Source organism: Daucus carota, chromosome 3 (genome assembly GCF_001625215.2).
Source record: "Daucus carota subsp. sativus chromosome 3, DH1 v3.0, whole genome shotgun sequence".
NCBI lineage: Eukaryota > Viridiplantae > Streptophyta > Magnoliopsida > Apiales > Apiaceae > Daucus > Daucus carota.
This window is the reverse complement of record NC_030383.2, coordinates 39,837,208-39,860,386: the sequence shown is the minus strand read 5'-3', so window position 1 is coordinate 39,860,386 and position 23,179 is coordinate 39,837,208. Positions and strand designations below refer to the sequence as shown.

The following is a 23,179-nucleotide window of genomic DNA, read 5'->3' as shown; positions in this document are numbered from 1 at the left end:
ATTCCAAACATCAAAAATTTATTATTATATTAAATATTTGGTTATATTAATGATGCTAATGCAAAGTATATTCCGTTATAAAAACAATACATAATCTATTTCATTATAAATATTTATCACGTATATCTTCTTATTATAAATTTTAAATATAGGCAATAATTGTAGGATGGTATTCCTTTATTGATGTATTCTCGCAAGGTTAGTTATTCCTTAAATTATTTATCAATTTTATTTAAGGAAGGTAGGAAACTCTATTATCAGCATAAATACCTTAATTTTATAATTAAGGAATGGATGGAAAGTTTATAATCTGCATAATAGGGTTAAGTTTAAAATTATTTCTGTTTCTAAATAGTCTGCGTCTTTATAATTCCCGTTGCGTGATTTTATTGTTTTTCAATCGAATCATATATATTATCTTTAACATTTACACAGTACTGATCGCCAATAACATAACACGATTATTTTGACTCTTATATGCGTTGCCTTTCGTAACTTATATCTCATATCATATTGGTTGTTAATAAAAAATGTATAGCTTACCTAGATAAAAAAAAAACAAAAAATCATACCCATGTGCTTAGCACGGGCCAAAATGCTATGAGCATATTTTCATCTAAATAACTTAATAATAAATTTTTTTACATACAATTAATTATAATTTTTTGTTATTTTATTTAAGATACAAGGGGTCGCCGTTAGGCGAACCCCGAGAAATTTTAATTATATAGTCATTACTATTTTCATGTCTTTTATAAATATTTAGAAAAAATTACTTAATATTTTTTTTATTATTTTATCTATACAAATAATGATTTAATAATAGATCTATAAACTTTTATTCAAAACATTATAAATTATCATTTTATTAAATATTTGGTTATATTAATGATACTAATGAAAATCTATCCCGTTATAAAAAAATACGGAAACTGTTTTATTAAAAATATTTATCACGTATATCTGCTTATTATCAATTTTAAATATAGTCAATAATTGTAGCATATAATTTTAGTAATGTAATTGAATTATGACTGCTATGTATTTCTTTATTGATGTATTCATTTAAGGTTAATTATTTCTTAATCAATTTATTAATATTAATTAAGGAAGGAGGAAGCTCTAGCGTCAGTATATTCACCTTAATTTTATAATTAAGGAATGAATGGAAGCTTTATAATCTGTATAATCATGTTAAATTAAGAATTATTTATGTTTCTAAATACAAAGATTTATATAGTCCGCGTTGTCATAATTTCTGTTGCGTGATTTTATTTTTTCAATCGAAATTCGTATATATTTTATCTTTAACATCTACAACGTACTGATCGTCAATAACATAACTCGAGTATTTTGACTATTACATACGTTGCCTTTCATAACTTATATCTCATATCATATTGTTTGTTAATAAAAAATTTATAGGTTAACTAGATAAAAACAAATCATACCCGTGTGCGTAGCACGGGCCGAAATACTATGAGCATATTTTTCTATAAATAAAAATTTGATAAATGAGCATTATTCATTTAAATAACTTGACAATAAAATTTGTAGCATATAGTTTATTATAATTTTTCGTTATTTTATTTAAGATACGAAGGGTCGCCGTTAGGCGACCCCGAGAAATATTAATTATACAGTCATTACTATTTTCATGAATTTTTTAAATATTTTAGAAACAATTACCTTTTTTTTTTATTATATTAACCATACAAACAATGATTTGATTATTGATCCATAAACTTATAATTTTTATTCTGAACTTGAAATATTATTATTATATTAAATATTTGGTTATATCAATGATACTAATGAAAAATCTATTCTGTTATAAAATCAATACAGTATCTATTATATAGATATTTATCACGTATATCTTTTTACTATAAATTTTCGGTATAGACAATAATTGTAGCATATAATTATAGTAATGTAACTGAATTATGACTACATATGTATTCCTTGATTGATGTTTAAGGTTAATTATTTCTTAACCTATTTATCAATATTTATTAAGGACGGGTGGAAACTCTATCATCAACATATTCACCTTAATTTAATAAATAAAGAATGGATGGAAGATTTATAATCTGGATAATCAGGTTAAGTCATGTTTCCAAATACAAAGATTTATATAGTCCGCGTCGTTATAAATATTTTTTCGTGATTTTTTTTTTCAATCGACATTCGTATATATTATCTTTAACATCTGCAACGTACAGATCGCCAATAACATAACTCAAGTATTTTAACTCTTACATACGTGCCTTTCATAACTTATATCTCATATCATACTGTTTGTTAATAAAAAATGTATAGGTTAATTAGATAAAAAAAAACAAAAAATCATACCCGTGTGCGTAGCACGGGCCAAAATATTAATAAACACGTTAAATTTTATAACTTAAAACTCATAAATAAGTAGTTTGACTGCGCTTATTACCCGTCAGATTTGGGGTTATTCACGACAGAAAGTATAGGTTAAGTTGATAAAAAATCAAAGAATCAATAACCGTGTGCGTAGCACGTGCCAAAAAGGCTAGTAAATAAGAATATGTTAGACAAGGGAATCCTAAAGAATTATATTGCAGAAGAAAGCGAGATTAGGTGAATCCGAAAGGCGAGCGGAGAGAAGATGGCAACGACGGTGGTGAAGAGCGTGTTTAGCACAATCAGAGAGAAGGGCCTGTTCGGCTTCCTCCGCCATGTCAAAGACGAAGGATACTTGTAATCTCTCTCTTCTAATTTGATCCCCCTCTTCTTATATTTGACCTAATTCACTTCGTTTTTTTTTGGGCTTTTCATGTGTTGCCTGATGATATGTAAGCTGCACTGTTTCTTTTAGGGTTTATATGTTTTGATTTCATTGCTGTGCATCTGATAATATTGGGGATTGATGAAATTAGATGTGAAATGTATGAATTTAGCTCGGTTTACCCATCGATTTGTATTTTCCGATAGAGTAATTGATAGAATGATTTTTCTTTGAGTTGAGCAAATTGTTTGCAAGGTCATAATATAGCGGAGGGTCTGTAATGTAGTATGATTTGGAGGATACCCTTTTGATTATATGGGCGAACTATGTTTCTGTTTCAAGTTCACCTTTTGTACATTTCCACCCGTAGTTTTCAGTCAGGTTTCTGATTTAGGTAATGAGTCGTAGTTCTGAATAAATACCGAATATCATTGGGTTGCTACTTGCTACTTAATGTCTTGTTCCTGTTATTGTTAATACCTACAATATATAATCCACAGGGTTTTTTGTACACATTACACACTATGTAAATAATGCTAGAGTCCAGGGAATAAATTACGCTACTTCATTTACTGAAATTACATTTTATCATGGACTTGCTCCTCTCCTTCGTAAGACTCCAGATTTCTAAACCCACTCAACCATCACCACCACACACTTGCACCTCCTCACCGACTAGATCTCCTTTCTGAACAGGGTTCCCCCTGCCGCTCCCCACGTCTTTACTTCTCTCATCTATTTCTAGTGATGCCACCATCTTTCCTAACCCCTCCCTCTCTTGCTCCTCCTTCCAGGGCTCCATGTCTGCTGCTACCCCTGTTTCCTTTTTCCCTCCAGTTTATTACCCATTGTTTTTCTTTCACTCCTTTGTCTTCATGTCGCTTTCACTATTTTCACATGTAATCACATCTGTCACCCTATTAAAGATGGCGTGCAATTATCTACAAAACCTTGATTTTTTCTGTTGTAGATCTGAGTATCTGACTCATCATTTTTTTGTACGCAACATATATCTACCATGGTTATTTCTTGTCAATGTATCATTGCATGTTCTCATCACTTCTATTAACTAGTATCTCATCTTTGAGCTTGCAATTTTGGATCTTGTGTGTTCCCATTAGTTTCATGGATAGTATGTTACTTTTTCAGAAGAAATGATAATTTGGACGACATGAGCGGTTTATATATATTATAAGATTTAAGAATAATGCTCATTTTGATCATAAATTTTACTCGTTCACGTTCTTTATGTCCCCTCCGCTCGTGACTATGCTGACATCTTTACTAAGGGGTCACCAATCCCCCCGTTCCTTAATTTCCTTTTTATTGTTATAATATAATTCATGATGCATAGCTCACTTGTATGCAAGAGTCCAGAGAAATATCTCCTTATTCATTCTACCGAAATTAAAATATTAATGGCATTAAGTTTTGAGTGGCTAATTTATAAAAGTAAGCAGTAAACCTTAAATGTATAAATAGATATAGAAGATTATCCGAAGAACTACATTATTGTCTCAAGCATTTGAGAGCATTTAATTAATCTTATTGAGGTGGTAAATGACGAATTACATTTAGTTTAGGTGGGGTTTAAGCTTGAAATCGACAGAATGTGTAGGGTGTTGGTGGGTGCTTGAAGTGAAAGATGATTGCCCATCCTTGAACTATGCTACTAGGATTTTATCCATCAGAAATGACCCGTACAAGTCTAAAGTTAGGGTTAACCCTGATACTTGATATCATGAGCCTTTTCCATGCATGGCATCACAGTAGCCTTGCAAAATCTTATTTATTTTTTCTCCTTCACGTCATAATTACTTTTTAATTTGTGTTTATCTAAGGTTAACTTTTTTATATCTGTATTAACCGGTGTGTTTATTTTTTCTATTCACAGGAAGTGCCTCGGAGATGGAAATATTCTGTAAGCAGTATTTTTATATGCTCTTGTTGGCTTTTGATTTCACCATTTTCTACATGACTTGGACATCCAGCGAACAATTTAGCTAGTTCTCTATTAGTTAAATGCAAAAAGGTCTTTGATCTGAAGTATGTTATTTAAAAATAATTTCTTGGTGTAGCTCGTATGTATCTCCTCTATTTATTTTGCTTGTTAATTTGCTGTATCTTAGCAAATCAATCCCAATATCTGCGAAACTTAGTGTCCACACAATATTATTTTTCTTTTCATTGCAGGCAAACAAAGTTGCATAATATAGGTGCAACTGTTGTCGGTGTTGACAAGTTTGGTAATAAATACTATGAGAAGCTTGGAAACACTCAATACGGTATGCTTTTTTGTTAATTGTATATTATGAAACATATTTTGTTGATAGAACTTTTATCTACTTTTCCATCTATCTTGCAAATCAAATATATGTTTTACAGTGTCACAGTATCACAATTAGATATTAGTGTTTTCTTATCGGATTAAACGATTGTACATAACATAGGCACAACTGTTGAAGTATCAGTCACATTCAGTGTCGATAATTAGCCCATGAACTTTATGACCAGTTGAATTCTAATATAATGCTGGCAGTATTTTTCTTTTTCTTTTTCTTTAAGTAGCATTTTGTTACTAAATAAAACATTATTCAATAGCTTAGTCTAACTTCAGGTGTCAAATATTAGTCAGCTATGCTTAAGTTTAAGTAATTTCTTTGTTTGACACAAGTGAGGAAAAACAAAACGTCTGTAGTGTTTTATCAGGAGTGCTCCTAATTCTTCAACTAACATTGTTATCGGTTACACAGGAAGGCATAGGTGGGTGGAGTATGCCTCGAAGGGGCGCTACAATGCGTCTCAGGTCCCTCCAGAATGGCATGGGTGGCTACACTTCATAACTGATCGCACTGGAGACGAGGTTAGTTGTTTCAGTATCTTTTTTAAGCAATTGATTTTACTTTTTTGAGTATGTGCTAAAGATGGTAAAATACTGTCTCCTAGCTGTTAAGCCTTAAACCAAAGAGGTACGGGTTGGACCACAAGGAAAACTTGTCTGGAGAGGGTGAACAGTACATTTATCATTCCAAGGGACACACCCTCCATGCTGGGCAGAGAGACTGGACCCGGTATCAGTCCTGGCAACCCACAAAGACCTAATTGTTCTCTTTTGTGAGCTTGTGTAAAAGTGTGGTTTTAGAATAAAAATCATCCTCTTTACTGGAAGAAACCAATTTGATAGAGGTTCTAATTGTCTTTTGGAATTGAAGTTATATACAACTCGCTGATTCATTGTTATCAGAAATGTGTGCTTTTATGATGCTATGGTTGAATGATTCATTTGAGGAGGATTCACCTTCCATTTTCTAATTTATCTGAGTTTTTTTTTTGGTACATTTTATATTGGTGTTGGATCTATGATGTGCAAAGTGAACTCAGTTACGTAGTTATGTGGAGCTTATTTTGAACACGATTTTATGTCATTCACTCGAGAGGAATTATTCTGAGGCCTATCTAAAGGCACAACGAAGTTCCAGGGACCTGAATTATTTGTGGCAGCATGAGGCACTAACAGCACTAACAGTCATAACACTAATCACTCCTGGGTGAGACACTTGACTAGCGTGATGATTATTGATAATCAATTTTGTTTTAGATTATGTTTATGGGTTATTAGAATGGCATTTGGGTGCATGTGAAACTAACAAGCCAAATGGAAGTTAAGAGTTTAATAAATTTATGGAATATCATAACACCGGATACATAAAATTGAGGTTACTAGCCTATCTATATGAAAAACAGTCCTGGTACCAGAACACAAGTAATTAGGAAGTTGATTACTCCAGCCGGTGAAAATTGACGGCAAGAAGCTGAGTGGGATGCCGTAATGGTATTTTCTGTAGGCGAAGGAGCAATGCTGCCACTGGGGGCAGGGGCTGAAGCTGGACTACTACTGACATTCGTAGGATTCGAACACGAGAATTGAGGAGGATTGGAATCGTGCTGATCAGCCTGCGTGATCACGCCGTCAATGCCATGGCATCTGATCGTCGAATTAGTGCATATATTCGGAGTAATGATCTGAATATTGTTTAGAAAGAAATGTCTTCTACCTCCGTTGAAAACATGGAGCATGGTATCGGGTCTGAGGGTTGGAATCATTGAGCCAGTTGGAAAATGTTGCAGGTCTTCGAAAAATAATGAAGAGGGAATGGTATGCCTGAGTAAGAATTGGGATACATCATTACTGAGGAAGGTTGAATTAGCCAGAATCCGATCATTGGGCATGAGGAAAGTGACATTCCCCTGTATGTTTATGTCGTCGGGTGCCATGTTGATGAGCACGACGAATGTGTAATACGTAGATCTCTGCATTTCTTCGATGGCTGCAAGCAGATCCCTGCTCTTTGTTGCATGAACATTTGTAGGAGTCCATGATATGAACACAGCTAAGAGAATTAGAGAGAAAGTAGGTGCTGAAAGGGGCATTTTGGTGCGGAAAAAAGCAAGAGCTATTTCGAAAAGCTGAGTGAAGTTTTGTGGTGGTCCAAGGACATGAATGATCATCTGGGTTCTTATGAACCTGTGATGAAATAGTTAAGAATGAATATCTGAGGGTAGATTAGGCTATGCATGCAAATTTGCTGGTGGAAGAAGTTTATAAATTGAGAATGCCTAGTGCATGAGGAGTTGTTTTCAAGAGGTAGGATTTGGATGCAAAGATTGCTTCCGTTTACAATATTTATCGGCATCGCTATGTCTTTGTTTTAACTTACTTTAGTATTTATGATCAAAATAATTAGACAATCGGTTATGTGCTGCATTCTGCATTCATGCAAGGCTTACGGTTTTATCACACTTTCATTGTGAAACACAAGTCCACTTTACCTCTTATACCATACATCGGTGTTATAAAAATCGGAAATCAGATCTAATTGGTTGAGTTAGTGATTTAAGATTAGTCGGAAATGAGGATTAATCGGAAGAATTAATCGGAGTGAAAATCGCATATATTTTGATATTAAAATATTATTTAATAATTATTATTGTATTAGTTATTTATTAACAAATATATATTTACCATATCATAAATTCTATAATTGTTCATATTTAAAGTGATATAGTATTTTATTTTAATAAATCATTATATATATTTCGATTAAAAAAACCTATAAGGATTAATAGGATTTTAAAAATAGAATCGATCAGCAACATTACAGGGAATTAATCGGTTAAATCGGGGATTTTTAGAATACTAAATTTGTAATATATAATTAAGTTAATGTTAAAAATTTAAATGCTGTTTGGGCAGTATTTTTCAATAATCTTGTTTTTTTCTTTATTTCTTAAAAACTATTTATAAAAACAGGACTAAAGATAGTATACCTTTTTTCCTAAATTTGTTTTTACCTGTGTCCAAAACAGAAAATAGTTTTTAGACATGAAAACCGGTAGGTCCAACGATTACTGGTTGCTTTTTATACTACCTCTGTTCATTTTCACATGTCCATTTTGACCTTTAATCATCTAAATTGATTATATTTTAACTGAAATTTACATGTATCGTATAATTGAAAAAATAATAAAAATTATATGAGTATATTTAATCTATTTTAATATGCAAGTTTCAAATTTTAAAACTAATGAATAGATAATTTATAATGTTCAGTCAAAAATTGGTCAATTTGACGCTCGAAACCAAAATTAACATGTAAAAGGGGACGTAGGGAGTAGTAATTTCGGTTTTTTATTTTCAAAGACAACATTTCCTTGTTTTCTATTCCCAGTTTTTAATTAATTACTTTTTCATTTTAAATAATTAAATATACTGCTTAATTTTTCAAGGATATTTTGTAATAAATATATATAATAGAAGAAATATAAAAAATCAAACGACCAGCTTGCACAAATCCTAGCAGTACTATAGTATTATTGAAAATTGAAGTGGGCTTTGCTGCATAACTAAAATGAATTAGGAGCGGACGGCCCAGACCACAAAACAAAATATATAACAAGTTGTTATAAACCCAACACCAGCACCGCCACATCCTAGGGTTTGCATTCGCCGCCTCTGTCGAAAAAGCCGGCGCAATGAAGACGATCCTGTCATCGGAGACCATGGACATCCCGGAGGGGATCACCATCAAAATCAAAGCCAAGGTCATCGAAGTGGAAGGTCCACGTGGCAAGCTGACTCGCAACTTCAAGCATTTGAATCTCGATTTTGACCTCATCACTGACGAGACAACTGGTCAGAAGAAGCTCAAAGTCGATGCTTGGTTCGGATCTCGCAAGACCACGGCGGCTATTCGTACGGCTCTCAGCCACGTCAACAATCTTATTGTTGGGGTGACCAAGGGCTATAGATACAAGATGAGATTTGTGTATGCTCATTTTCCTATCAATGCGAGTATCGGTGGTGCGAGTAATGCTATTGAGATCCGGAACTTTCTCGGCGAGAAAAAGGTATTCATTTTTAACTTCTATAATTATATCCCTAATTACTTGTCATGTTTGATTTTTAACAACTCAAATTGACTGAAATATAAAAATATAAAAAATCTCATTTCAAATGTAATTTTTAGTTTCTAAAAATGATAAAAGAATACTTTTTAATCTTCCATAAAAATTTGCTCCTGATGTATTTTAAGTGTCCATTGTGAATAGATAAATGTCTATAGTTATTTTACTTGTTAGTATTTACTTGTTACGCATTACTGTGTCTTACGGATTTTAATGTTAATTAAGATGTGATTATATAGTTAGAATGTGTATAGTGTATACATCAACTTGCCCCGCATAATCTGTAAAAAAAAAAAAAAAAAACTTGCCCCGCATATTGTTATTGTTATTTTTGAGTAGAAATGCCTTAACAGATAAAAAATGTAAGGCCATACTTGTAACAAGTGTATGCATAAGTGCGCTTGCATAGAGGACGATGTTGCTTTTGACAATCTGTACATGTTCAACCTTAATGGTTTTGGTTTACAATTGGGGTGTTGGAGATCTTTTTTTTTTTTTTTTTAAATCTTTTAGAATGTATTAACGTCAATTGTTTTCTGGCCACATTAGGTGAGGAAAGTTCAGATGCTTGATGGGGTTACGATTACTAGGTCCGAAAAAGTGAAGGACGAGATTGTCCTGGATGGTAATGATATTGAACTCGTTTCACGGTCAGCTGCCCTGATTAACCAGGTACCTGCCTACTATACACTCTTAATGCAAATTTTGAAAACATGAATTTTCAATTTTTGTTACTGTATTATTATTTTTGCAAAAGTTATGATTTTTTATAGTCACACTTTCTCTCTTGCGCATACTTATACACACTGTCTAATGTTTGAACAGAAATGTCATGTCAAGAAGAAGGATATCAGGAAGTTTCTTGACGGTATCTATGTCAGTGAGAAGGGAACGATTGTGACCGAGACCGAGTAATTAGGCAGTAGTTTCTCATTCATTATCGTTTCTCGTCTTTATCACAATGTTTGTACCTTTAAGTTCATTTGAACAGCCTATCTTAAGTTTTGAGTTAAAGATTTTGTGATCCGCCTTTTGGGATATATATAATGAAGTTAAATGGATTGGTAGTTTGTTCAAGGATGTACCCAGTTTCTGGTTTTTTTGCACTGTTGACTAGTTCCTTGTGTTGGTTTCCACAATCTTGCTTGTAGGATACTCTCTCTGTCCCAAAATAAGTGTTGATTTGACTTTGTGCATGTAAGTTGAGATGCAGAAAAAACATGATTCCACATATTATTTTTAAAATTTTCTTTTTCTGAATAAAAATATAGATGTTAAATCATTATTCAAAAAAAGAAAATTTGAAAAATAATGTGTAGAAGTATATTTTATTTGCACCTCAAATGAAGTGTAAAAAGTCAAACTGACACTTATTTTGGGACGGAGAGAGTATATAACTATGATGGAGATGTAGATGTAATTTATTTTGTGGGAGGAATTCTTGATAAATATGAATATTAATGATGCTGAGTTGAGTTTTGGGTGGAATACTGAACATTTGATGGATTGATGTGAAAGATTGAAAAATGATTATGAGATTGAGATGCATAATTGAGTTTTGGTAAACAATTAGGTAAAGGTTTTAAAATCTATTATGGTTGTTTGTTCTGGCTTATTTAGTTTCGAAGTATTTGTACTTGTTTATCGGAGAGTTGGAAAAAAAGGAAAGAAACCAGTAAAACACAATTGCAGTTCTTCCGTGCTTCAGGAGTAATTTGCAAAGGCATATAATCAATCATCAATGTATGAAATAAAGAATAAAGAAGCTACAAGTGCTAATAAACAGTACAGAAGAGCCCTGCTCCTTGTCTTTAAGGAGATGAGAGATGCTTGGCTTGTAGTTTTAGTTCATCAGTGCTTTACAAGTGCATTCTATAGTGAAATGAATTGGCTTTTCGGACATTGAAGCATAATTTTATCAAGGAAACTGAAATGAGCCTCCGATTTCAGTAGCGCCTGCTGGTGGATTAATGGACACCCAGAGAAGGGATATGGTGATGGCGATAAGCCCTGACCAGACGAAAACAATGGTAGGCGTTCTCCCTCTTCTTCCCATCAACCCCTTGGCGAAAGGATATAGATGAGCCAACACCCAGAAACTGAAGAAAACTCCGCCCAGTAACCGACTCCATTGCGGTATAGCACTGTATATTGTGCGGCTAAATCCAACTGCTATCGCAATCAAATTAGTCATCATTATTGTGATGGGAGGGATCATGAGGGATGTCCATTTCACGACGTAGAGATCAGCAAACTCATCGTTCTCATCGTCGCCTCCTGATTTTGATGTCAGAGTGAAAGATATCTCGATTCCAGCAACTACTTTCAGCAGCCCTTGAAGCACAGCGGCCAAGTGAGCACTAGTGCCTCCAATTAACCAGAACTGTTCGTTTCTCCACCACTCTTCCAATTCAATGCCGGACCACTTCACCTCGAGCACGGCAAGCAAGCAAAGTGTGATTGTAATGGTCAAGAGGTATGCCAGGAAAGTAACATCAAGGCTTTGGACGATAAACTGACCAGAGAAAAGGGAGAGCGCGGGTAGAAAGCAATACACGATGAGGAAAATGGAGGTGAACGGGTATATTCCTACATTCAGGTAAGCAATTCTTTGCAGGATCTTCATTTTTGAAGTGGCTAACAGAGCATTGTTACGAGAGAAGAATATCTCGACTGAACCAGTAGCCCAGCGGAGAACCTGGTGGAGCCTATCTGTTAGATTGATGGGAGCAGTTCCACGGAAAGCATCCCGTTTAGTTACACAATAAACAGACCTCCATCCCCTGTTGTGCATTCTGTACCCTGTGACAACATCTTCCGTAACAGACCCATAAATCCACCCGACGCGATCTCCCCACTCTGTTTTATCCTCATACCAGCAAGATATTACGCTAATTGCCTCTGCAACTGTGGATGCATCAAGAAGTTCTCTGGGAATGGTAAGAGCGCCTGGTGGTCGTCCATTCTTAACAGCCGGATGATCTGCAAGGGGTCGGCCTTGGAACTCGGCAACTGGTATTGAATCAATGAGGAAAGTTGAGTTTCCAAACTTCTTTGGAGCCAGAGATTGGTTCATTTCTTCGTCATCCGAATCACCCATTCTAAGGGCACGGTTTTCTTCTGGGGTATGTGAAACTGTGGCCCGTTTTTTACGACCAAAGCAACAGCTGCAGCAACCAGGGTGGTGCTCTTTTGTTCGAGGTGGATCAAAGCCATAGAGTGCAATTCTTCTAAAGAGGCATCCTGTTCCGACGTAGACAGGACCCTGGAGGCCGTCAAGTGCACGCATGTTACCATCAAAGAAAACAGTATTGTGATTCGCATATCGGTCAGAAGGATCAATACCCTCAAATCTCTGAGGAAACTGGACATAACAAAGGCGATCACCACCTCTATCCATCATGAAACACATACCTTCTTTCATAGCCTGAGAGTTGTAGATGTAGTGGTCACAGTCAAGATTGAGAATAAAGGGGCCATTAGACATAATTGCAGAAGCTCGAACAAGAGCATTCATGGCTCCTGCTTTCTTATTGTGATCGTAGCCAGGACGCTTCTCACGAGACACATAAACAAGCATGGGGAGACGGATATCAACATCAGTGGAGTCCAATGTTCCAATCTCATCAATGGTGCCATGTAGTGGCTCATCACTTGGAGGTTTCAACATCACCTGCATTGTTCAGGTTTTCCTAAATTCAACTGGCATTTCCAAATTCCAAGTATCTATAAGTATAATATAAGATTCATAGTTAAAGGTATACCTGTATAATACCAGCATGATCACCTTTAGTGTGTTCGACAGAAGGAGTTAGCCAAGTTCCTGGCCAATGGGTTCCATCTGCCATCCATGTAGCTTTTGCGATCTTAACACTCTCCGCGGCCTCATCATCTCTCTTCTGTCTCTGTTGTTTCATAGCCTTGATTTCCTCCCGGGCATGATAGGCATCAGATCTACGACGGATAGAGTCTGGCAGCCCGTTGATGCGGACTTTGAATTCGTCATACTCACGTTTCACACGTCTGCGGTCCTTGACAAAGTCTGTCCGTACCTTGTTCTTGTAAGGGTCCCTTTTTAAACTGAAATAGGATTCAGGGTTTCTAGGCTCAATGGCATGTTTCCGGCAAAATGGGACCCACATATTAGCGAAGCTTGCGGCTTCTGCCATGGCCTCAAATGTCAAAAGAGCACCTCCGTCATCAGAGACATAGCATGCCAGCTTTTCAACTGGATAATCAGTAGCTAAGATAGACAAAATGGTGTTTGCGGTGACAAGAGGAGGTTCTTTCTCAGGATCCGCAGTAGAGACAAAGATATCAATTCCTGGGAGATCAGATTTTCCGTTAGGCATTTCAAACTTCTCTTTCAAGACGTTAAGGTCCGTGGAACGGTTGATAGGACAGAGCTTAGGAAGTTGATCAAGAACCCAGGAGAAAGCAAACCATAACTCACAAACTATAGACATTCCCCACAGCCAGATTGCATCATTATTCGGGTGGGTGATCCTCCAATGCAGAAATAATCCAAGAACAACCAATCGAATTACGATCAGAAGCCTGTTGCAAAGAAAAAAAAAATGAAGCACAAAGCGTCAATAGGATGCATATATAATAGGGTCTGCAGTAGTATCTGGGGGGTCAATGTGATTATACATCGAAATAATACTAGCAACACTCCGAATGGCAGTGTAAGATATTAGAAGTCTCTAAATTACACATCTTAGTTTCTCTTTTACTGAATAGCTGAGGATGGAAGAGTAAACATCTTGCATTTTAAGGATGAATGATATGTATGTGTAGTTGTATATGTCTAAAATGTGGCAGACTGAAATTATAGCTATTTACTTGAGAGACCTTGGACAGGAACTAGACAACAAAACTGAGGATTAGAGCTGGACCTGTATGGACTTAGAATAGCAGCTGGTATTTTCAACTTGCGAGTAAGTGGCCTCCACGGTTTCCCCATCAAATCCGACGGGCCAGCTGTCTTTTCACCCTTTCCATTAGTAAATCCTCCCCCTTCCTTTGGCCATATGGCATTTCCATAGCCGTAGGTGCCACTCGTTTCAAAGAGCCATCGATTGTGATCAAAATCCCCAGTCTGGCTCCTCATCAGTTGTGACTTTGTTGATTTCATCAGCGACAACCTCCTTTCCATTTTTGAAATCCCAGAGGGAGGTGGGAGTTGAAGTGTCCTTCCAGTTTGTTCTGTTTCATCCTGATCAGCGGTCTTGTACTGTTCTTTACAACCAGGGCATATTCCATCTCCAGTTTTAACAGCATCCAGATAACAATCCCTACATATCTTGTAATCACATTCACAAGGAAGGATATCCACCCCACGCTCATCACTCATCACCTTACCATCGCATCCAGGAATGGCACATGAAGATCCTTTTGAACCGGCCATCTGGGGATGGTTTACTTCTGATTCAGTCACCTTGTCCATAAGATGAGCTCGTGTTACACTGTTGAATCCACCTGTAAAGAGTGAACTCGAAACATACTGCTCTTCAACCCTCTGGGAAATGATATCCATTGGTTGATTGTCCGGGGTTGGTGGCATGTGCACTGTGTAGTTCATAAAATCACTGCTTGCAAGTTCACTATCAAGATCATCCCTGGAATAACTGATATATCGGCCAGACGAGGTTCTCCGCCCAAACGTGACAGTTGGAGGCACTGAAGGATTGTGATGGGAATCAGGAGCATCAGCATCTGAGGAAATAGCTAGTCGACTTGCCATTTTTGATTTTGACGTCATGAGCGCCAACTTGAGAATCCTGAAAGATGTGAAAACAATTACATTATGTATCATGTCAACATTATAGCAGAAACTTCTGAACATCTAATAAAGATAACTAAGAATTAAGAGGAAGACAAGGTATAAAGTGTATACCTCAAGCTGTTGGAGAGCAAAGGGAGTTGAAGCGGATGAAATCAAGTTGCAAGAAAGAGGTTGAACATGCAAGACTTTATAAAATCGGAAGGCAATTCAAACTAGGCAAGCAATAAACAATAATCTGAGTGTTTCAATCAATAAACAAGCAAAGCAACAGTCTGTAATCCAACTGTCCTGCCGCAGATCCTCCTAGTACAGAACAAAGATGACATAAAGCACGAGCCAGTAACTGAGTCTATGATCGAAACATCGTGTATATATAGTGTGCCCCATTATAACAATAACTGATACTCCAGAAGAGATATAAGGATAGCTCTAAAAGCTTGGAGACAAAAAGGGATTGGTGGAGGGTTAGTCCACAGCCGGCTGATCCTCTCAGGTGCCGTCTGGATGGAGGACCAGAGGAGACCGCATCACACTCTTTTTATATGTCTTTTATCTAACGGACATATCAGTATATATATCTATAATGGATTTGACTTACTCATGACAGGCCTCAATCATGATCAAGTGCTATTAAATTTTACATTACGACCTGGTTTTTGTAAAGAAAACAATAACTGCAGGCAGTGGTGCCAGCACAAGTATTTCCAAGGTAAGAAAACACAAGAAGTTATGAATCGCATGAAAAATATTAAAATGGTCTATCTGTCACCGGAATCTTACCACTGCTAGAAAATGCATGATTGCTTTAGTCAAAGATGTAATTTCCGGACACCCCATACAAGATATACGAACCAACATATCGTAATTAGGGAAGACAAACCAGTGATGCTTTGATCGGAGTAGAATGGTACCATACTTCATGGCCTGCAAGTCTTTCATCTTTCCATTAACGTCCAGAGTGGCTTTATCATGGCAGTCTTGAGTTTAATTACTAACAGTAGATATATTAAACAAACCCAAATGCCAATTACTTACAAACACTGTATTCAAATACTGGTTATATAACTCCCCATACAGAGCATATTAAAACAAGGTTTCACAAGGTTTAGATCCAATACTGCTTATGAGAATTCGAGCATCGTTGTAAGAATACTCAGATGACCTATCAGACATCAGTCCGAAACATGTTCAACATCTGAATTTCATAATGCAATGCAATCTAAAATTTTATAAAATCATCTTTGGAAGATTGTTCTTTCTGGTAAGCATAGCCCGTGCCTGTTTGAGATGTCCCGCTTGGTTTCTTGCCAAATATCATCTCATCCAGATCGTCCATCATTTCATCATTGTTCCCTCCTAATCCAGCTTGAGAACCCGATTGCTTTCTAACAAGTGAATCTTCTCTCCCTTCGAGAAGGGATTCATCAGGCTCAACAGAAACAGGTATTACAGCAGGTTCTGGTGCTGTTCGGACCTCTGAAGGTGTCTTCATGTCTTCATAGTTGGATAAAACTTTCTGAATTTCGTCATTTACGCTTAAGGCTTCGAAGAGCAGGGCCTCGTCATCCCCGGATGTTTCAATGATTCTCTGGACAGTATATTGTGACTGATGACACTGTTGTGCAAGTATGGTTGTCAAGTCATCCTGTCAAGACAATTTCCCATTAGTACCCAAGGCTTGAAGAAGTAACTACAAAACAAAACAATTTTCTGTAGGTTGAGTATCAACATCTCTAATTACAGACTTATATATCAACCCAGACAAATCATACTGGTTCTGCTTGTAAGTAGGTCGGTGTAGGACGCTATGACTCTTTTGGAAGGATCCAACAGAGACACACAGATGACAGAACCATGTTTATTTCTTTTCTTCAGATACATCAGTTTAGATCAGATACATATCTGTTGGCAGATCGGTGTGTCAGATTCTTCAAACTCAAAAATCATAGACTCGCGGATACGTGTAAATTGAATCTGACACCAGGATTTGGGCATGGAACCTCTTTCTTATAATACTAAACTGTGAAGTTATTTATAAAATAGATATTCGTTGCTCTACTTTAAATTATTACACGTTTACTAATGAAAGTTGACTTATTTTTTACACCGTACTTTAGATATAAATGCCTCTAAAGATTTAAACAAAGATTTTTTATTTCAAGAAAGCAGCGTGGTTTAATTTATTAATTAGGATAGTTTTTTTTTTGGTTTTTTTCCTAAACAGAAGTAACATTCCAGTTTGTCATGTACAAATTACAATCTATGATAACAGAACAATTAAAACGTTACAGCTCACAAGTCAAAAGGTATTTAGTACACTCGTGAGATGATCAGACATCACCGAATTTCTAAAGATTTTCTTGTAATGCGTATAGACTTCCAACTCTGAGTGTATTAAACAATGTGGAGAAGATGGCTAGAGGGAAAGTTTAAGGGCAACGAAGTCCAGTCGTAAAGTTTCAAGATAAAAGTTTAACAAACAAATCTAGCTATGGGGATGCTGCTGACTTGATAGTAGTCTACCAAGTATTTATGAAAGATAAACAAGCTTTATTCTAGCCCGCCTTATTTTAACACATCACATACATGTGTATTATGAGGCGCATTATGAGGTTCATTTGTTCACCCGTTTTTGTTTTATGCGGGAGAAAGGGTCAAGCAACCCTAAGAGAGTAGTTGGCAATAATAGAAAGGCTTTGGAAGCCAAATAACTATAGTAAATAATATATTACCTATTAAATTAAGATGATAGCTACTAGAATTTTAATTTAACAGATAAATCATAATATATATGACTTTATTAAGTTCTTCCTCATAAGATTTATCATTGAGAATTATAAAGTTGTTTCTGAATATCTTTTGCAGAAGAATGCTGCCTTAAATCCTAAAATCTACTGCCTGCCCTACCCTATCGATTCTCTTTGTAGATTCAGCATAAGAGACTTATCATCAAAAAGTACTGGGGAAAGCAGTAATGACTGTTATTACTGATGTGTTTGCATAACAGAATAAAATGGAAGACAACACCCAGTAAAAAAGGTAGTATATATATGCTTTTACTTCAAAACTGATTATATTTCTGATGTTACTATGATTCTTATTGTTCATGGTGTTAATGAGAATATAACATATATAAACATCATCATTAACAGTATTTGTAAATGATTAAAGATTTTGTATGCTAATTATTCATGACTAATCTATTTAACATGAGAAGGTAAAACTTATATGTTATGTTAAATTAGGGAAAAAACAACATTTCTCGAACCAAACGACCTCTCATTTAACTTGAAATTTTGGGTAATTGTCGCTCAACGACAAATACTCTCTCCATCCCACCCATTTGTTTATATTTGAGCTGGGCAAGGAGGTTGAAAAAAGTGTATAAAATAGTGAAAAAGAGTAAGAGAAGTGGTGAGACCGGTCTATATTTGATTGATAGATGTGGCGAAGTCGGTGAAAGTAGTGGGTGAGCTTAATTATTATATTCTAAAAGCTTACTACTTTTAGAAAGTTTTGAAATGCAAAAAATTGGACGTCCAAAAAATGAAAGTGTAGAGAAATGTTTGAGACGAAGTGAGTAATGTTTATGATCGTGGTTACATAAATACAAGTTATCTTTATTGTTTAAACCGTTAGTAAAAATAAGAATCCTAGACATTTAACAGATCAAAATCAAAATCAGTAAAAAAGTAACACACATATATTAATATTTTTTTACCAAGAGTTGTCTCTCCACCTTGGACATAACAAAAGTCACCAATATCAACCATGATTGTTTCGTGGTACTTTTTGACAGTAAATCTCTGGTTGTTTGCAATCTAGAAGAAAAACATGAGTGAACAGATAAACCTTATGATACACCTCAAATATACATGTATGGGTATATTTACATCAAAATAAGGTGGGCTAATATAAATCTTCTTTATAAGCTTTATCTTTCATAAAGACGTGGCGACTATCAAGTATCAAATCAACATACCCATTGCTAAATTTGCTGTTAGAACTTCTCTTTTGAAACTTTTTTTGACTTCTGTTCCACATTTTAAACAAACTAAATTAATTTATATCTTCTTCACTTCTAAGACCTTTTGAATTTTTTCCATAGCATGGATAAACTATTTCTACAAGTCTCTACATGTATAAAGGGTGTTACATAAAATCTTTATAACATTATTCGTATTATAGTAACTAGGGAAAAAGCAGAAAAGGATAAAAGACATATAGTAGGAATGATGAGTATATAAGGATATAAAAATCACAACTATTCTAATTATTTAGATAGCATATAGGTTGTTAATTCTAAGAAATTTCACGTAACCCTTGAATATGTAAAGACTCTTTTGTACATGAGTTCAGCGTATAGACTCTTGTACATGAGTTTCTTTATGAATGTGGAAAAAGGCTAGAGGTAGAGTGTAAAGGCGATGGAGTCCAGCCGGCGAAACAGTTTTAATATAGAGGTTTTACAATCGAACCATGGATGCTGCTACTTTAATAGCACGCTACCAGGTATTCATGAAAGATAAACAAGCTTTATACTAGCCTATCTTATTTTAGCATATGCACGCACATATATGCGTGTTATGAGGTGCATTATAAGGTTCATTTGTTCACCTTTTTTTGTTTGATGCAGAACAATGGGTCCAGAGAGAGTATTTGCCAACAATACAAAGAGCTTGAAAGGCCAATCAGTTAGCATAGTACATATTACCTTTTAATTAAAATCAAGAGCTACTGGAATTTAAGTTTAGTAAATATATTACTATATATTGGGATTTATGATTGTAAGTTGTAACTCATTAGATTCATTGAAAATAATAAATTAATTGTTTTTGCATATCTCTTGCCAGAGAATACTGCCTTAAACCCGAGAATTCTGCCTTAAACCCTACAATCTACTGCCTCCATCCCCTATCAGTTCTCTTGGTAGATTGCAAACAAGAAACTTGTTGTCAGAAAGTACCCGGAACACTCATGATTGATATTCGTGACAACTCTTAGTAATAAAAAAGTTATATATGTGTGCTACTTTGGGCTTCTTTATACACTCTATCTTTCATATATACATGGCGACCATCAAATGAACAGCATCCCATCGCTAGCTGCTAGATTTTCGTTGTTAAAACTTCCCTTGTGAAGCTTTTTCGACTTCTTTTCCACATTTTTAAACAAACTAGATTCAAAAAACTATTACGACATGAGTCTATACCAGGGGTTATATGCAACTCAATATAAACATAAACGAGAAAACATATCTAATAAAACACAAATCATACAGCAGAATTTAAAAAATTAAGGGCTTGGGCAACTGATATAATAGGAATACCTGTAAAGCATCTTGCTGTGGAGAGGAGGATATAACAGTACTAAGTAGTTCAATGCTGTTTCTGGCAACGTTAAATGCTTCCTTAGTTTGTTCAGCTGTAAAGCTTTGCACAGGAACCTCGTGTTGAACTCCTCGCACAGGAACCTCTTGATGCACTCCTCGAGCTAAGCCAGAATTTGGTTCCACAGTAGGAACTGAAGGTGGAGGAGTGAATATAGGGGCCAAGCTCTCAGTATCACGACCAGGGAAACGTATGCCTCGGGATCTCAAGCTCTTTAAAAGAAACAAAATCAATAAATTAAAAAACGTTAAGTATGCAGTATTACAAAATTAGAAATACAGTTTTTACAAAATTTTGCCCTAAGTTATAGATGTCAATATTCACTGATAGTAAGATCTTAGTCTTCGTTAGATAAGGTAATACACCTTGTATGTCTCTTCATAAACAGGCAGATAGCGGAGCTCATCAGAAGACTCTCCCCAAGCTTCAATCAGAACCAGAGCCTTGTTTCGATTACTCGTTACAGTTTGAGGATCATCAATCAACTTCACCATCTCATCAAGCACCCTCTCCGCCGCGATTTCAGAGAATGCCTTATCACAATTTTTGGCAATAGTCTCAAGCAACACAAGAGACAAGTACTGAACCCTAGGAATCTTTAGCATTATCCTCTTCTTGATACCGCGAATAAGGTCAAGGGTATTGACCCTTTCGTGATTCATCATATCACAAAGCTCAAGATTTCTTGCCCAATCAGGCTCGGGTAAGGTTTCGGCAGTAGCTTCCTCAACAAGCTTATCGGCCTCAGTCGGGCCTTGAAAAAATTCCTTCATCTTATAACTAACAGACGTGACGCCAGCACTAATCTTTTGCCCAACCTCAGACCCTCCAATCTTTAATCGCTCCCCAAGAGCATTGACTTTTTCGATCAAATTGTCACTCATATTTAATACTTGAGCTTTGAAACAATTAGGTAATTTCACTTTCTCACTGTAAGAGCATAAAAAAAGTAATCAGCAAGAACTCTATGAAAATTCATGTCAAATTAATCAAAAAGCCCAGTAATATGAACAAATTAAAGCTATAGAATCACATAAGCAAGACATAGTTATATATATACACAAAAACATGGGCATGACACGTTGAACTTTAAAGTCTTAATCCGACCATCAAGGATCGAACAGCAAGTGATAATAGCATGAATTACAAACAGTAAAAGCAAAAGGAACGTAAAAGATGGAGATGATCAAGTGAATTTAACGAGAGAGAACCTAGCAAAGGGCCGACTTGCGAGTCATCAAGTACAGACTCGACTCTCTTTTATTCCCTCAATTTGCTTTGCAGGCCTTACGTGTTGTATACTTTATTATACTTTATTAGGGCTGTAAATCGATAAGCACTTCCGGAGTCTAAGTTATATACGGGTCGAAAATATGATACATGTCTCTCTTCAGATTAGCTATCATATAATTTTTCATAATATGATCGTACCTGGATATCCGAATCTATATTCTAAATTGGTGCTAGTGAAGCTTCCCCTGGAAATTCCTCTTTTGTCCCTGAATTAAGGTTAATTATGTAATTTTGGAGGCTTATTTGGGTTAACGGGTGCTCCACTACCCGATCCAGCATGCAATTCCTTATATCTTTCCTATAATCTGGATAGTCCACGGGCTATTATTTACCATCTCACACGGTTGTATAAAGATCCAATCGGAAGGAACCGACCCATTTTACATACTTTCAGTTTATATATCCTAAAATCATGCCTTCTTCAGAGAATGGCGTGAATCAAGGAATTCAAATTCAAATTCATTTAAACATATCTAATATACTATGATTTTCTTTTCTCGATAAATATCCATAATTCGAAATTCAACTTTCAAACATGTTTGTTATCATCGTTTTCACTCCCTCACACGGTTCATATGGATGCATCGACGATGCATCGACTTCTTCTTCCAGTGGTACGTGAACTCTGTCGATCATACTTGCCAAATTATACTATATACTGAAAAATTTGATTGTTTTTGTAGTGTTTTGGCCACGTCAATGGATGCAACAGATTGTTGTGTATTTATTCTTGATTGACATATATCTCTGTTTTAGTATGCAATATTGCACTTAAGGTGTTCGGTGAAATGTACAGGAAAAAAACGGACTTCGCTTGGTCATGCATCACTCTATTTTATCTTCTAAACATGGTAATCATCTCCGTGATTCAGTTTTCTTATGTTCATTGAGAAAGTTTTTCGATTATGAAAAGTTGTTTTAATTTTAATAGTGAGTTAACTTCACGATATAATTAATTTTTATCATGCCGTATATAATAGGTTTGATACATGTTCTGAATGAGAAGTTGGGTGGAGTTGCAGTTTGGGTTGTAAGTTTTTATCATGATTTTATTAGTTAGTCTTATCTTTGATTGTATTTTCAGGTTATAAATCAAGACTTTTGTCTAATGGATTAATTGCAATGTGTTTGATGCAGGTTCTGAATGGAAAATTAGGTTCCCAAATTTCACATCATCTTACACAATTCAGCGAGTAGGTCGTCTTAATCATTGTCATCCCTCTCTATTGTCTATCAAATTGATTTTTGTAGATTCTACAAGGAGTTCAGACCATCTTCGAGTTTTGGTTAAGTTTCGGTGCTTTTAATTGTATTAAGCTGATTTCTCTGATCCAACTCGAATACATCCTTTGATTTTGTAGCGCATGGAGCTTCATTGTATTATTACTATTTTATGATATATAACCCATTAGTTGTTCGATGTAATACAACAAAAACTTGGATTATAGCTTTTCTTAGTTATTTTAATTACTTTATTGTGGCCTC

General features: G+C 35.5%; 5 protein-coding genes and 1 long non-coding RNA gene across 6 annotated transcripts; 3 read left to right on the top strand and 3 right to left on the bottom strand.

Moving 5' to 3' along the window:
- The first annotated feature begins 2,517 nt into the window (after positions 1-2,517).
- LOC108210711 (probable NADH dehydrogenase [ubiquinone] 1 alpha subcomplex subunit 12) lies at positions 2,518-6,096 on the top strand. The gene is made up of 5 exons (XM_017382101.2): positions 2,518-2,730; positions 4,653-4,679; positions 4,952-5,043; positions 5,512-5,621; positions 5,705-6,096. The coding sequence occupies exons 1-5, from the start codon at positions 2,639-2,641 to the stop codon at positions 5,858-5,860; spliced, it is 477 nt and encodes a 158-aa protein (XP_017237590.1). The 5' UTR covers positions 2,518-2,638; the 3' UTR covers positions 5,861-6,096.
- A 324-nt stretch (positions 6,097-6,420) lies between these two features.
- On the bottom strand, positions 6,421-7,395 carry LOC108210710 (uncharacterized). The gene has a single exon (XM_017382100.2). The coding sequence runs from the start codon at positions 7,265-7,267 to the stop codon at positions 6,488-6,490; it is 780 nt and encodes a 259-aa protein (XP_017237589.1). The 5' UTR covers positions 7,268-7,395; the 3' UTR covers positions 6,421-6,487.
- A 1,251-nt stretch (positions 7,396-8,646) lies between these two features.
- On the top strand, positions 8,647-10,303 carry LOC108211045 (large ribosomal subunit protein uL6z/uL6y). The gene is made up of 3 exons (XM_017382531.2): positions 8,647-9,166; positions 9,773-9,895; positions 10,049-10,303. Exons 1-3 carry the CDS (start codon positions 8,792-8,794, stop codon positions 10,136-10,138), a joined length of 588 nt encoding a protein of 195 aa, XP_017238020.1. The 5' UTR covers positions 8,647-8,791; the 3' UTR covers positions 10,139-10,303.
- A 634-nt stretch (positions 10,304-10,937) lies between these two features.
- Positions 10,938-15,883, bottom strand: LOC108214745 (cellulose synthase-like protein D3). The gene is made up of 4 exons (XM_064088796.1): positions 15,123-15,883; positions 14,122-15,006; positions 12,988-13,780; positions 10,938-12,896 (listed from the first exon to the last, which is right to left on the bottom strand). The coding sequence occupies exons 2-4, from the start codon at positions 14,985-14,987 to the stop codon at positions 11,142-11,144; spliced, it is 3,414 nt and encodes a 1,137-aa protein (XP_063944866.1). The 5' UTR covers positions 14,988-15,006; positions 15,123-15,883; the 3' UTR covers positions 10,938-11,141.
- Positions 15,884-16,032: 149 nt separating this feature from the next.
- On the bottom strand, positions 16,033-21,758 carry LOC108214746 (TOM1-like protein 1). Its single transcript, XM_017386911.2, has 4 exons — positions 21,613-21,758; positions 20,767-21,331; positions 20,341-20,613; positions 16,033-16,656 (listed from the first exon to the last, which is right to left on the bottom strand). The coding sequence occupies exons 2-4, from the start codon at positions 21,283-21,285 to the stop codon at positions 16,231-16,233; spliced, it is 1,218 nt and encodes a 405-aa protein (XP_017242400.1). The 5' UTR covers positions 21,286-21,331; positions 21,613-21,758; the 3' UTR covers positions 16,033-16,230.
- A 319-nt stretch (positions 21,759-22,077) lies between these two features.
- On the top strand, positions 22,078-22,731 carry LOC135151304 (uncharacterized). Its single transcript, XR_010290007.1, has 3 exons — positions 22,078-22,308; positions 22,491-22,545; positions 22,675-22,731. It is a non-coding gene; the product is annotated as an uncharacterized LOC135151304 (long non-coding RNA).
- The last annotated feature ends 448 nt before the right edge of the window (positions 22,732-23,179 follow it).

Bases quoted from the DNA above. Each gene is read 5' to 3' on its own strand.
- LOC108211045 (XM_017382531.2), top strand. From the start codon at position 8,792: ATGAAGACGATCCTGTCATCGGAGACCATGGACATCCCGGAGGGGATC. The intron at 9,167-9,772 runs GTATTCATTTTT...TGGCCACATTAG, and splicing joins ACTTTCTCGGCGAGAAAAAG to GTGAGGAAAGTTCAGATGCT. The intron at 9,896-10,048 runs GTACCTGCCTAC...ATGTTTGAACAG, and splicing joins CAGCTGCCCTGATTAACCAG to AAATGTCATGTCAAGAAGAA.
- LOC108210711 (XM_017382101.2), top strand. From the start codon at position 2,639: ATGGCAACGACGGTGGTGAAGAGCGTGTTTAGCACAATCAGAGAGAAG. The intron at 5,044-5,511 runs GTATGCTTTTTT...TCGGTTACACAG, and splicing joins GCTTGGAAACACTCAATACG to GAAGGCATAGGTGGGTGGAG. The intron at 5,622-5,704 runs GTTAGTTGTTTC...ACTGTCTCCTAG, and splicing joins CTGATCGCACTGGAGACGAG to CTGTTAAGCCTTAAACCAAA.
- LOC108210710 (XM_017382100.2), bottom strand. From the start codon at position 7,267: ATGATCATTCATGTCCTTGGACCACCACAAAACTTCACTCAGCTTTTC.
- LOC108214745 (XM_064088796.1), bottom strand. From the start codon at position 14,987: ATGACGTCAAAATCAAAAATGGCAAGTCGACTAGCTATTTCCTCAGAT. The intron at 13,781-14,121 runs GTCCAGCTCTAA...TCTTTGCAACAG, and splicing joins GCTATTCTAAGTCCATACAG to GCTTCTGATCGTAATTCGAT. The intron at 12,897-12,987 runs GTATACCTTTAA...TGAACAATGCAG, and splicing joins ATCATGCTGGTATTATACAG to GTGATGTTGAAACCTCCAAG.
- LOC108214746 (XM_017386911.2), bottom strand. From the start codon at position 21,285: ATGAGTGACAATTTGATCGAAAAAGTCAATGCTCTTGGGGAGCGATTA. The intron at 20,614-20,766 runs GTGTATTACCTT...TTTCTTTTAAAG, and splicing joins TTTATGAAGAGACATACAAG to AGCTTGAGATCCCGAGGCAT. The intron at 16,657-20,340 runs GTATTCCTATTA...TTGTCTTGACAG, and splicing joins CACAGCAAGATGCTTTACAG to GATGACTTGACAACCATACT.